This window comes from Aedes albopictus, chromosome 2, assembly GCF_035046485.1.
Source record: "Aedes albopictus strain Foshan chromosome 2, AalbF5, whole genome shotgun sequence".
Classification (NCBI taxonomy): domain Eukaryota; kingdom Metazoa; phylum Arthropoda; class Insecta; order Diptera; family Culicidae; genus Aedes; species Aedes albopictus.
In genome coordinates this window covers 446,829,629-446,845,034 of record NC_085137.1, presented here as the reverse complement: position 1 = coordinate 446,845,034, position 15,406 = coordinate 446,829,629, and the positions used below count along the sequence as shown (strand labels likewise).

Sequence of the window (15,406 nt, the reverse complement as noted above, 5' to 3'; positions counted from 1 at the left end):
ATTCTCGTTAAGGGATTCGATTTTGACTGAAAAAGGAGTGTGTTAAAAGCGGAACCTATCAATCAGAATACTTCCTTACGATTATGTTGAAAAAGACTGTAACAAAACCGAATACTTAATAATTTCTCAATAGTGATAAAGTAATACGATATGCACTATACAAAGGACACGGGGTATACCACAATAAATCAATTATTGGTCGCAATGGGGGTATAACCAGAACAGAGGAAAGAACAGAGGGTAGAACAGAGAAAAACAAACGATTTTGCAAAAGTTTATGAAGCATTTTTTTAGCAATCCTTGAAAGATGTCTTAAAATAAGCTGTTGAGAAATAGCTATCGACGCATCTTAATTAATCCCTGTAAAATCCCTGTAAGAAACTTAAGAAATCCTTGAAAAAAGTTTCGGAATGAATCTTTGATAGGGTCTGGGACCATTTGAGCAGGGGGACCTATTTTGGACACTTGCTGCTATAAATCAGTCAATTTTAAACCAAATTACATGCAATTTTGTACAAGGCTCGATACTGTGTATATCTCACCGTATCCCAAAAATTAAGTCAATTGGTTTGAAATTGACTGAGTTATAGCAGAAACTGTCCAAAATAGGTCCCCCTGCCGAAATGGTCCCAGACCCTGGATAATTTGAAGAGTTCGTAAAGGATTATCTAGATAATCCCATTTTCTTTTGTGTGGAGGTATTCCTGGAAGAAGATCCAACATCACAGAGTTTTATGCATGTTTCCTCGGGTGCGGTATCGTTCATAAATTACGTTCAACAATGGGGGGAAGGGTCTGTAACGAAAAGTGAGACAATGAGAAAAAAATTGCCCTGATGCACAAGAAGGGTTAATGTTGACAATTTTTGATTTTCCACGCTTTCCTTTTGATTAGCATCAGATCTTGTTTGTTTGCATCTGAAGAAAACATCCACAATATGTGTAATGAAATTTTGTGAAAGCGTTTTGTTCCTAAGGAGCGTTATGCCCTCAATCCCCTACATCTTCATGCTTCTATCCAGTATCTACCCATGATTAGGGGCCATTCATAAACCACGTGGACTTCATGGGGGGAGGGGGGGGTCTAGCCAAAGTCTACGCTCCATACAAATTTAAATTTTTTTGTATGGACAAAAGTCTACGAGGAGGGAGGGGGTTTTGAGATGGCCAAAATTTGGTCTACGTGGTTTATGAACAGCCCCTTATTAAGTTTTTCCGGCAATAATATGACGGCGGATATGACGTAGTACAAATATCAACTCCTTACCAGGTAGATTGCATACCATAGATTCCGTTTTCTCTCTAACTAAACTGCTTTCCGCGAACATCGAGGAACCCACTCGGACAGGCCCAATAGTGGAGGAAAACAAAACTCGATCAAATCCTCGACCGTTGCGTCGCATCCTCGCCGTCGCCCAACTAATCTCCCGCGTTCGCTATAGCGATGTGCTGCGCGCGTTGTCAGAAGGTAGTCGTCGTTGGTCGCGATATGCCTAACGATGTCACCCAAAAGTTCACCCCGAAACAAAAAACCGAAACCGAAAAATCGCACATATAAATGATGCCGTTCTCGAAAAGCGCAGATCAGTATCATCCTGTGCGGCAAACTAGAACAAAGTGGTTCTCCAGCAAAAAAAAATAGTTCAAAATCTGTGATATTTTTTCCGTTACAAAAGTGAACAAGCAAACTAAACCGAGAAGCAAAATGATGAAGCTGGTGAGAATTATTTGCACACTTTCTTGGGTTGTGGTTCAATACTCTCCGGACTGCTGGGAGGTGCTAATTGTCTGATAAAACGTGCCAATTGCGAAAAGTGTGTGTAATGGGTATTCGTGGCTGAAACAACGGGAAACCAATGCAATGTGCTCGAAAGCTCTAAAAAAGGATTAAGTTGTTAGCAGAACAGTGGATGAATGAATTAGGAAGTGTCCATTCAAAAATGGTGTGTGATTCAGGAATTAGCTGAAAGTGCCTTTCATGCATGCGAAAGTGTGTCGGAGTGACGAAGGGAGGTTGTGAAATTTCCTATTATTTGTTAATGTTATATTCCATTCAGCCAAGGAGTTTTAATGCATAGTTATAAGAAGGTCGAAATTATAAATACAGTGGTTTTTCGGTTTTATTACGGACAAAAAACTATCGTGAAATTAGTGGTTTTTATTCAAAATTGATCAACTGAAAATGTACGAACCGTTGTTTAAATTTTAAAAACAGTTTTAGTGGACTGTGCTGATTTTATATTGATTTCGGAATAATTTTGAACAAGTGTGATAGCAGTAGTGATTAGAACGACTAGTGATAAAATCGAAATGCCACTGTACTTTATCCTACTATTTAGTTTTTTTATTATTTCAAGAGCAGTTACACTTCTTTTAAATATTGATCTTGAAATAAAAGAGTAATACTCGTAAAACAAAAAGAAAAAAATATTTTTTTGTAAAGTTTTGCCATAATTCACAAATAATATAGAAAAATCATAAAGAGGAATCACTTTTTACCAGTTGTCTTTTTTTCATAGCAATTTATAAAACGTTTTGCGATGTAAATTGACATGAATTATGATTCAATGATTCAAGTATAAGACGCTGGCGACGATGTTACAGTAGAAGACGAAATACGTATCTGTCATTGAAAAATAGTTGGAATCCAACTTATTGTCTAACTATAGGGGTAGGCGGGGCATTATGGACACCCGGGGCAGAATGGACACCCTCAATATTTTGAAATATGCGAACTTTTTTGAACTTTTAATGAATGGAGAATATAGTCCATTTGTCTAAAACGTAGTTTCAGGAAATAAACATTCGAAATTAAAATTATACTTGATTTTACACGAAAAAGTTGCGTCCTCCGTTTTTTGTGCATGGAAATTATAATTTTCACACCATCTAAAATAAGATTTAGTGATTAATTTATTGCAGGTCGATTAAAACCTGATATTTCTAGAACACATGCAAGTAGTTTTGCTGTATCTACATGCTTAACATGTTTATATTTTCTTCTTTATTATATCAAAAATCAAGTTTGGAAATATCTTCTGCTGTCGGGGCAAAATGGACACTCATCTTTTTGAAAAAAGCGGCAAGGGAAAAATATAACCTAAATCACAAACCAACCAAATTCTTCGATTTCAGTATATTTTCGGTTAAATGTTCACTATAGTAGACATAGGGTGAAACAAATTGGTCAAAAAACGACAGAAATGGAAAATAGTTGTTCTAGGCACAGCTGTACATGCCGACAAAAACGAAGCTTTATCAAAAAACAGCCTGAATATAAATTAACTGAACAAAAATGAACTACTTCGGCGTATTATTCATCCATAATAGTTGTTTTGTAATGAAATGACTTTATAGGTGTAGATAATGTACGAAATTCGTAAAAGTCTTATGGTGTCCATATTGCCCCATGGGGGTGTCCATTCTGCCCCGTATGCTTGAAGACGGTCATGAAAAACTAACATTTTTCAAAACATTTTTTGAAGTGGATAAATCATTTTTCTTCGTGAGCATTCTTATGCAATAGATGCTAAATAGACTTTAAAAGGATACATGTATCAAAAAACTAAAAATGTTTAACCTCTTGTCAGGTAAAGTTGGCAAAAACCTTAGGGTGTCCATATTGCCCCGCCTACCCCTACAATTTGGTCTGGCAGAAAAAAATTGCTGTTCTGAAGATACACTCCCGATCAAAAGTTTGAAGTCCCCTCTCAAAAACATGTCATATTTTAGACTCACATCTCCGACAATTTACGTCCGATTTCAAGAACCTGAGTGCTCCTGCCCCAATGGTACCAGACTCTATACTTTCATTTTTAATAGGGTTTTTGCCGAATTTAGCTAAAAATCTGGAAAAAAATATCAAGTAATTTACTATTGATGTCATCGACCAAAAGTTTGGAGTCACTGTAGTGAAACATGGAAAAGGGATTTGTTCGCCATCATTCATTCAATTAGAATCCTCAAGTACCCAAATTTTAAATTTTGATCTTAATATCATTAATCGTCATCTAAAATCGATTTAAACATGTTATGTAATGCGAATCTTTTCAATTCGCGATTTTGTGAATTTTGGTTTTTAATTTTTCCAATTTTTATTTTTGAGCATCCCTACACTATTTTATACTTTTTTCTGGAAGTCTATTGAATCCGCTAAAGAAGTACAGAGCATGGAGTGTGGATTTAGGTGTGATACACTTCTAGGAATCAGACGCACTTTGGTGGAGATATGGTCTTCAAAAAATTCTATGTTTTAAGATGATGACGCAAGCTTCTGATTGGCAGTGGGAATTATAGTTTTTTTTTATCAAAAATGATAACTTTTGACTTCAACGTAATTTGAAATTATGTAAGATTTATCTCCAAGGTTAAACATTTAGTTTGAAAAAAATAATGTTCCATAAGATAGTGATATTGACCCAGCCAACATACGATCGCAAATGATTCTGCATAAAATGCTAAAGTGGAGGCGATATACGCACTTTCCACGTGGCATGTACGCATATAGCTTCCACTTCAACCATCCTATTCAACATTATATACGACTTCGTGTTAGCTGGGGAGGACATCAATATTACCCAAATGATAATAACATATGACAAATGCTTTGAATTTTGAAAACACACAGTCTCTAATACTACATGAAAAGAAAACATTTCCAATGAAACCCAACCAAAAGCTAAGCATGTCAAAAATGGATCATAACAATTCATAACTTCTCGTAAATACAATTACAAGCAGTCATCTGCTCTTGCACTCATGCGCGGTATTATCGTGCAGATGAAATCATTGTTTTGGTAATTCATGTCACGTTTTCCTTGCTTCAAAATTAAATCGTTGCGAGTAGTACATTTCGTCCTAACGCATAACGGCTGACGTTCTTCTCTGAAGAGGCGAATCTTGTTTCATAAAGAGATGGTAAACTTTGAGATGGTTCAGAGACGGATAAGAGCCTGATTCATTGTATTATTTATTGTGTAGGATGTATCAAAACTAAGATAATGGGATAAAGTGACAAACTTCGAAGGGTTTAACATGTTTTTTTTAACTAACTGAACATTGGACCAACTGCAAAACTCTATATGACACATTCTACGGGCCCCGTATCATCAATACCAATTTTTCAAAGTTAAGTTATGACATATTTGACATTTTTATCACATTCTACATTACTTTTGTCATCCAAAAATGTATTCGACATGATATTAGTGTGACAATAAATATAAATTGAACGACGATTATGATTAACATTAAAATCGTGATTTTAAGTCTTTTAGGCACACTTTTCATCCAAACTATCGTATTTCAAACACCAACACACTGATTTTTCAAAAGTCTTCCATCATTTGTAGATAAATATATGTAGATTTTTTAGCATAAAAAGATTTTCAATCGGAAGACTTTACAACTTTGAAATATGGCTGATCATAGTATGGGTTTTTATTGCGTTGTAACGTCACGAAAAATCAACATTTTTAAATTTTATTCAAAAACGGAAAATGTTTCAAATATGAAATTTTGTATACTCTTTGTACTCGAAAAGATCTTTCAAATGAGATTAAAAAAATAAAATCGGTTCACGGAAGCCTGAGTTTCACCTGGTTGAAGTTTGCGTTGTAACGTCACGAAAAAAAGTTCTGTGGAAAAGACCAAATCTTTCTGGCTTGGACGGCTTCTGAATTGGACAAACGTAGTTCTATATTCAAAACAGTTTCGTTCTTGTTGTGTATAAGCTCTTTTTCGAGATATCGTTTATAAATTGCGTACCATTGCCGGTTAATAAACTACGTAGACTTTTGAAGGACGGAGGAGATGGTGTTTGGCCAAAATCTACGATGTAATTGTACTGCGATATTGTAAATTTTTTTAATCGTAATCTAATATCACTCAAACCGAAAATTTCTGTGATATGAGTGGCCAACAGACGAAACACTGACGAAATTACAAAGTTATTAAGTTGGTCAAAGACTTACAGTTGATGGATAGTTTGATTTAAAGTTCCACCAACAGGCGGCGCTAGAGAACTTACAAATTTTAAATTTCATACATCTCAGGATCCCTTTTACATAGAAATACGATTTCTTCGGCAAAGCTGTTTGGTAAGTAAAGGACTTGCAGTTGATTTACCAATAGATGCGAGATTTTGCTACTAGAAGACTTTAGTTTCCATTTTGCAAAAGCAGGCAAAGGATTAGAATTTCTTGAAAGTATTCTACAAGCTGGAACTTTTTTCACTTTGGACATATTGTATTCAAATCAAATTGTAATCAAAGATCAATATATAATTCTTAACTTTCAAAATTTAATTTGATTTGATTCAATTATTCCTTAGATATAAGAGTTAATAGAACACAGTCAAAAATATTATTCTGCTTAAAGCGCTCCATCTTAGTGCAGAGCTAACCAATCAAGTCCAAAATTGTAGAAATTACAGATAACAAGATGAGGAACTATCAGTCAAAATTTGAGAATTTTTGATATACTTTACAAAAAGTTACGGCTTGTTGAATGTGTTTTGGGTAATCAATAAAATTTGCACGCTTTTGAAAATTTGCAACTACCACCACTGTGTGGCAGACACTAATACCATACGGCTATTAAACTGAAAGTCTAGTGATCTACCAAACAACTTCAATAAAGCAACCATCTTTCCAATTAATCACGATCCTGAGATAAGTAAAACTAAAAATGTGTATGCTCTCTAGCGCCTCCTAGTGGAAGGATTTGAAATCATACGGCCCATCAATTGAAAGTTCTTGACCAGCCAAACAATTTTGTCGAGGACACCAACTGTCTAAATAGCAAGGATCTTGAAATATATGGGATGGATATTACGTCAGTGTTACATCTAGTTTTGATGTAACAAGAATCACCGACAAACAGACGTAACACCTACGAAATTGAAACTCATATGTATATCTCAGGACTCTAATTACTTAGACTTTAGACTTTAGAATGTTGATGTCTTTGGAAAAGTTGTTTATCTTGTCAAGAATTTTCAGTTTAAAAGCCGTTTGGTTCATGTTTCTAACTGACTAGTGGTAGTTGAAATTTTGAAAAATCATGCACTTTATACTTATTCAAAAAAATATTCAACATGTTGTAACTTCTTATAAAGTGTCCAAAAATTTTGCCAAAAAATAGTTTCTCAACTAGTCAAAATTTGTTGAAAACATTTTGAGAAATTCTAAACTATTGTAAACTTTTAATTAGCGTCGCCCAGTGTGTCTGAATCTCACATCAAATAGTAAATCAGCTGTAAGTTTTGGACTTATCAAACAACTTTGCCAAAGACACTAACTCTCTAAGTAATTATGACTCTGACATATCGGCACCAACATTTCAAAAGGGCGTAACTGCATTTTGAAACAAACTACTCTTTCACATCTGTGGGTCATATTTTAAGTTTCCCACGAAATTCACAAACATTACTAGACAGAGAAATTGCTCTTCTTTCCTATACTGGCGGTGATTTGCATGGCGGCATTGAAATACGATCCACAGATGTGAAAGAGGGATTTGTTTCAAAATGCAGTTACGCCCTTTTGAAATGTTGGTGCCGATATACAGGGTGTTAGGTTCATGAGTGCAAACTTTTCAAAGGGTGATAAAGGACCATAAATGGTGAAAAAAATTGTTCTACGCATATGGTCAAATCTCAACCGTTACGTAGTTATTGGACTCCCCATGTTTTTGACTCTTATTGCCTTAACTGGCTATAACTTTAAAATGGTCGAACTTATCGCAGTTTTTTTACCCTTATTCGAAAGATCATGCGATTTTCTATCAAATGGCATCTTTGAACCGATTGATTTAACTAAATAACTAAGTTTTCTAGAGCAAAATAGCTAAAAATATCGTGTTTTTATTTGTTTATGTTCATTATCTTTAAAACATGCGTATTAAATTAAAATTCTTTCTCTGGGAAAGTTGTGGCCCCTCTTTCACTCTACAATTTGTTCTTTGACGCCAAACTTCTAACTCTTATCGTTTTCTTGCAATTTTGATTTAAATGTGCAGCACAGTGCGCAAAAAAGTGTTTACCATGACGATTGCAAATTTCTGATCTGAAATGCGACGTTTAAATCGAAATTGCAAGAAAACGATAAGAGCTAGAAGTTTGATGTCAAAGAACGAATTGTAGAGTGAAGCAGGGGCCACAACTTTGCCAAAGAAAGAATTGTAAATTATTACGCATTTTTCAAAGATAATTGGCAAAAACAAATTAAAACGCACAACTTTTAGGCTATTTGATCTAGAAAACTTAGTTATTTAACTAAACCGATCGGTTCAAAGATGCCATTTGATAGAAAATTCAATAATCTTTCGAATAAAGGTTAAAAAAGTGCGATAAGTTTTACCATTTTAAAGTTATAGCCAGTTAAGGCAATAAGAGTCAAAAACATGGGGAGTCCAATAACTACGTAACGGTTGAGATTTGACCATATGCGTAGAACAATTTTTTTCACCATTTATGGTCCTCTATCACCCTTTAAAAAGTTTGCACTCAGGAACCTAACACCCTGTATAGAATGGATTTTTTTTGTCAGAATTAGGTCTATTTGTCTCTGGAATCACAGAAATTGATGACCCTAAGTGGTATGCAGATCCTCAGGGTTGTCTTTGGTACAATAACTGCTCGCACATCTTAAAGCGTTTTTAATTATTGAAAAAATGTTTAATTCGACGGCGTGATTAGTTTTATGCTGCAAAATCTAAATATCTGGCGGTGCGAAGTAATGCATATCAGATGAATATGGGTGGTACTAGGCCGAAGATGGGTACCATTAACCTTAATGAAGTAGTTTTCATACTGCTAATAGCATTAACTTGACCCTCCAACCCATTTATCACAAAACGGATTTTTAATAGAATAATGTTGCTCTTGGAGCAGTGAAAATAATGCAATAATATATTCACAAATTCGGGCAATTTTGTCTGATTATTCTGATTCAAAAATTATGTGCATTTTCGTGACGTTACAACGCGAGCAGAACCCTGTTTGAAAATGAACGGGCGTTATAGCGTCACGAAATGTAAATGTTGATTATCCAAAAACGAATCCGAAATGTATATGTTTTATTTCATTGCATTGAAGAACAAACCAATAAATTTCTATAGTGGGAGAAATTTTCAGTTTAAAATAAAAATCCGAGCAAATTTTTCAAGATGTTGGTTGCGCGGTAGAGGGGGTCGAATTCTAGCGCGTTGTAACGTCACGCTACAAATACGCATTTTAAACATTTTTTTTCTAATGAAAACTAAATGTTAAACAGGTCAAACATATCGGAAATTTGTCAAGGAATCTGAATATGATAAAATATTTTGAGGTTTACAGTCGTTTTTATGAATTATAGTGAAAAATCTGACTACGAATGCGTAGAAACGTTGTAACGTCACGGTAGAATGTGCCTTATCTCGACGGCGTGATGAGTATGCTGAAAAATTTAAATATCTAGCGGTGCAAAATAATGGATCTCAGCGTGCTTGGAACAAAACTAGAAGAATATGGGTGATACTAAACCAAAGATGGGTGCCGGTGTCATTAACCTTCATGAAGGAGTATTCATACTATTGATTAGCAATAACTTGGCCCTCCGAGCCATTTATCACAAAACGGATTTTCAGTAGAATAAAGTTCCCGTTGAAGCAGTGAAGATAATGCAATGATATATTCACAAATTCGGGTAAATTTGGCTGATTATTCTGATTCTAACATGTTGTGCATTTTCGTGACGTTACAACGCGAGCAGAACCCTGTTTGAAACTGAACGGGCGTTGTAACGTCACGAAATGTAAAAGTCGATTATTCAAAAATAAATCCGAAATTTGAATGTTTTATTCCATTGAATTGAAGAACAAACCAATAAATTTCAATGGTGGAAAAAAAAAATTCAGAATATCATTAAAAACCGAGCAGATTTTTTAAAATGTTGGTAGAGTGTTAGAGAGGGTCGGATTCTAGCGCGTTGTAACGTCACGCTACAAATACGCATTTCGAACACGTTTTTCTAATGAAAACTAAATGTTCAATAGGTCAAATATATCAGAAATTTTACAAGGAATCCAAATATGAAAAAATATTTTGCGGTTTTCGCTCGTTTTCATGAGTTATAGAGGAATATCTGACTACGAATGCGTCTAAACGTTGTAACGTCACGGTAGAATGTGTCATAGATGAATGATAGAGAAAATTATTTATTTTATCAGGTGTGAAATTTAGTGACCTGTTCGCTTTTCTGTGGTTCTAAAATGCCGATTGTCTCTAGCTTCAGGCACTGTCTTATAAAAGTTAGTCACCAAAATGAAAAAAAAAAACTACAAACAAGTTTTTAGAAAATGAGCCTGTGAGAGAACATGGTACGTTAAAACATAGACCGCAGTCAAATAGACCGTCATATAGACGAAAATGAGGTTTGAAGTTGAAAAACACTTTCGCATTTTTTTCCTGCCGCATACACAGATTAATTTATATTGTACAGATTTCCGAGCATTTCATTTCAGTTCGCGCTTCGTATTTTTTGGGTCTGCCTATGCCGGTAGAGAATTTATTGGCAGTAAGAGGTGTAGGGTCAAGTGGGGTATAATGCCATTTTTCAAACTTTCATCGTTTTCAATGATAATTAGCCTCATTTGTTAGACTTTCAAAGTGGTACCAGCAACTAGACAATATTTGCTCGATACTTGAGCAAAACTATTCACTAAACTATTGCAATTTCATCGATTTTTAGTGATTTTAAAAACTGATTCGTAAAACGGAAGTGGTGCAAAACGACCATCTGCCATGGGGTAAGATGCGACTTTATGAAAACTTTCAAAAATTACGTCCATCAATTTTCGGGCATTTCCGACTCATTCCCCCCAACCCCCTCTGTCGAGCTTTTTGGTATACTCAATAAATGGAGTGTTACCCCCCTACCCGCAAAACGATGTTCGTAATATTTGAATGACCCCTAACATGGAAAGCGTATACATCAACAACCATGCGTCTCCATGTGTGCCTCAATCTCGTTGGAAACACTTGGATGGTAACAAAATCACCAGAAAACCTTAATTGCAACCACGAAAAACCGGAAGTTGTCAATTTTCATTGGGAAACCAAAAGAATTTTCGTGGGTTTGGTGGCCTAGCTTCTAGAAAAATGTTCGATGCAAACATATCTTGACACCATTCACCTATAGTAATGATCAAGTCCTATTCAGGAATGATTTTATGAGTTGGGCCATTTTACCTCATCTTGGCATTTTGGGCTTTGTTCCCCTACATATAAAAATAAAAAAAAAACATGTAAAAGCTTTGCCCTCATCTCGTACATTCATCTCTTTCAACAGATCGTATCAATCGCCGCACTGGTTGCCCTGGTGGCCGCAGCTCCCGCCGTCGATGACGCCAGCGCCCAAGTTCTGACCCAGGAAAATGTCGTAGAACCGGACGGCAAGTACGCGTGGAAATTCTCCACCAGCAACGGCATCCAACAGGAGGAAAGCGGCCAAGGAGGTGTGGCGGTGCAAGGATCCGCTTCCTGGGTTGGCGATGACGGTGTCCCAATTGTGCTCACCTACACGGCCGACGAAAACGGATACCACCCACAGGGTGTCCATTTGCCGACGCCCCCTCCGATTCCGGAATATATTCTGCGCGCTTTGCGGTACATCGAAGCTCGCAACGCCGAAAACGTTTAACTGGACAAGGGAGTTTATTAGGCTCGAATCCATCGAAAGTGATTCCAGTGCTAATGAATGGCAAGGTCGCAAGTCACAAACACATTCTCACACATTCACTCACACAATGCCACTAACAGCAGTCATCCGTACCGTATTGTAAATCAGCGATAATGTTTAGTTAAGCGATAGATCGTAAAACAATAAAACTATAAACATATTTGAGAATCGATGTTTGTCTAAGCAATTGTCCGATCTGACCCCCGTTCGTATCCCTATGATAATGAAGACAGCGGCAGCCGCAAGGAATAGAAACCGTTTTTTCTGACTTGAATGTTTTTACTTTTATTATAAAACATTTTCATAGATTGTCATGAACGAATGATCTGATCATCTCTATCCAGGTTTTTATCATTTTTAAGTTGAAACATTAGAGATTACAAATATGGCTGCCACAATGTTCGGTTTGAACCCCTACTCGCGTTTTCAAGAGCACTAATCCTGAAATATCGTTAAAAATACAGCTGACTTGGATTATCTTCTTCTTTTGGAAGTCAGCAACGCCTGGACAAAAAAATTGCAGTAGGCCTCTTAAGTTGTATGCAAAATTGCAATAGAATTTTTGTTACTTCTGTTGAATGTTGCAAATTTTCAATATATTTTCAAGGTTAAAACTATCAAAATTATGAAACTAAAACAAAAATAAAAATTGGTAACAGAATCCGAATAAGAATATAAATAGCAGTTGAACGGACAATTTAAATAAAAATATATAGAAACTGCAAATAAAAGAGCTTAGAACTGGAACTTAAAGAGCTTAGAAATAGAAATGTGAAGAAATGGAATAGAATGAGAAATAGACATGGGAACAAAAATGAATATAACACAAAACATAGGCAATAAACAACAGTGCCAGAAGATACGATCACCAGGAAAAGGTCAAATACCTACATTCCTACAACCGCCTATGAGAGAATCGCATCCGCAGATAAATCACAATCGGCACTGACTTCGAAGGCACACGCCTTTTCTGGTGGTTTCACTCTACATCTGTCAGGGCGCATCGATTATTGATATCAACCAACCAACACACGAAGGTATGCTAATGAGAAGCTCCAATTTAATAAACCGGAATATATCTCCAAACCACGATTCAACGGCCTTGATCGACGGCGTATTCTTCGAAATACATTAATACGATTTATCACCCTGGTATAAACGGCAGCGTGTAGGTTGCAGTCAACGTTTAATCAGAACTCAAGCTAAATAAATTATTTCAGATGGGTGGGAAAATTAGTTCCGATGGCCGTCTGCGGAGGACGAGCGATTTGAATCCGTTTTGTGTAACAAGTAGCCAAATGTTCAAATTATTCAAATGGGATATTTATGCAACGGTTTTGTTCTTTTTTTTGGAACTTCCGAATATGGTAGAATGTGAAAAGATAATTTGACAAAAACCATAAACACGTCAGCGGATCTGATATTAATGTGGGAAAATTCTCAATAGATAATATCATTAATATTGTTCCAACTCACGCGTATGTTCACATAAATGGTTGCATTCGTATCCGAATGAGGAATAAAGGGTGTCCGAGATGAAAATGGCACACAGAATATTTTTTAGTATAACTTTTGATTGCGTTCGCCAAAATAGCTATTTTTTGACCATGAATAGTATATTATGTGTAGTCAATAGCATAAAATTTTCATTAAAATCGGTTGAGTATTGGCAGAGATATCGTTGAAACAAGGGAATCGCCACTTGAGAATCTTGTGCAAACAAACATTTTGGAAAATATCACTTTTTTGCCGTTTCAACTCTGGCGCCAAAAATACTGAACCGATTTCAATGAATATTATTTGTATGTACGCAAAGTATGTATGTAGAAGTAATTTCATTTAAAAATTTCATTCAATTTGATCATACTGTTATAAAGTTATAGCCATATATGTCGCACTATGTCACAATAAGCAGATGAGGTTTTTGGTATAGTGAAATTCAAACTGCTCTTACTTTGAAAGCACTCAACAAAAATGGCTGAAATTTTCACTGTAAACAGTTTAACACAACAATTTGTCAAAGTTTAATAAAAATCGGGACAGTGTTACCAGTTCTACAGTCAAAATAGTGCATGCGGAACTAAAAATGGTCAAAAAGTATCTAAAATTTACCTTGAAGCGATTTGAGCTTTGGATATTTACTAGAAAAAGTACTGAACCAATTTCGATCGAATTTTTACCACTTAATTGATGAAATTTTCAAACGTTCTGATGAGGTAACAAAAAAGTTATAGCCTGATCAATTTTTTGAAATGGGTGCCCAAATTTTCTAAAATCTCATTTTATGATATCGACAATATCTGCGCCAATACTCAACCGATTTTAATGAAAATTTTATAGTATTAGCTACACATAATATACTATTCATGGTCAAAAAATTAGCTATTTTGGCAAACGCAATCAAAAGTTATAAAATATTTTCTGAGTGCCAATTTCATCGTGGACACCCTTTATTGATGGAGGTTCGCATTAATCTAAAGTTTATATTTGTTTGGGAGTCACACATGTGTGAAGCAACATGCTTGATCCAACAAGCAAGCGTATTCCCGGATTGCAGCTCTTCGGACAAATATTCGATAAATAGTATTTGAACTATAATGATGATTCAACATCACAATCATGAGCGTAGCCAGAGGGGGCCGTCATAGTTTTTCTTCAATGTTTCGTCCAGCGGTTAATCAGGCCGCACATTGTGTTCTTTTTTATCCCAGGAAATAAGAGGAAAACTTACTACTTCGTCACTACTTCACGTTTTACTGGCGCACCACAGTGAACCAGTACTCCTACTCTGTGGGGATTTTTTTAAAGCAGCCTTAAGATAATCAATAATTCAGAGTTCCAGAAAAATTATCTCAAGAAATAAAATGTTCTAAAAATTTAGAATTTTATCCATAATTATCAAACTTTTTTTTCGTGAACCACAAGAGATTTCGCCAAGTACTTTCTAGAGCTACATGCTGCTATACAGTAGTAGCACAAAATTCATGAATTTTCACTAGTAGGCAATTCAATCAAACATCGTGGTTTTTCTTTAGGAACTTCTCCAAGGATTCCTTCAGGAATTCCTCCAACGATTCTTTTAGGATGCATGGACAAATTCCTCAAGGAATTTTTCCATAGCTTACTCTAGTGATTCCATCGTGGATTCCTCCAGAGATTGCTTCAAGAATTCCTCCAGGGAATTCACCAGACATTTCTCCGGGAATTTCTTATGGAATATCTTTACAGATTCCTCCAGTGATTGTTCTAGTGTTTTTTTTTCTAGGATTCCTTCAAGAATTTCGCCAGAGATCCTTTTAAGTATTTCTGCAGGTGTTCCTTCAGAGATTCCTTCAGGGATTTCTCTATATATTACTTCAGGAATTCTACTAGAGATTTCTCCAATAACTCTATCCGGAAATACTCAAAGTATTTCTGCAGGAATATTTTCTAGAAATTCACCCAGAAAAATAATCCAGTGATTGTTCAAAAATTCATCTAGATATTCGTTAAAAAATGTACAAAAATCCTTTAGGAACCCATATAAGAATTCTTTCAATAATTTGTCCAGAAATTACTGCAGACATAAATTCCTTCAGTTTTTCTCCTGGGATTCCTACGGAAATTCTTCCAGGATTTCGTTAAGAGAGCTCTCCTTGGATTTCCTAAGGAAGTACTCATGAGATTGCCTCTGGGTCAGTTAAAAGA

The 15,406-nt window shown here is 35.6% G+C and overlaps 1 protein-coding gene across 1 annotated transcript; it reads left to right on the top strand.

Moving 5' to 3' along the window:
• Positions 1-1,593: 1,593 nt before the first annotated feature.
• Positions 1,594-11,891, top strand: LOC115260842 (pupal cuticle protein Edg-78E-like). Its single transcript, XM_029862162.2, has 2 exons — positions 1,594-1,716; positions 11,330-11,891. Exons 1-2 carry the CDS (start codon positions 1,705-1,707, stop codon positions 11,678-11,680), a joined length of 363 nt encoding a protein of 120 aa, XP_029718022.1. The 5' UTR covers positions 1,594-1,704; the 3' UTR covers positions 11,681-11,891.
• Positions 11,892-15,406: the final 3,515 nt, after the last annotated feature.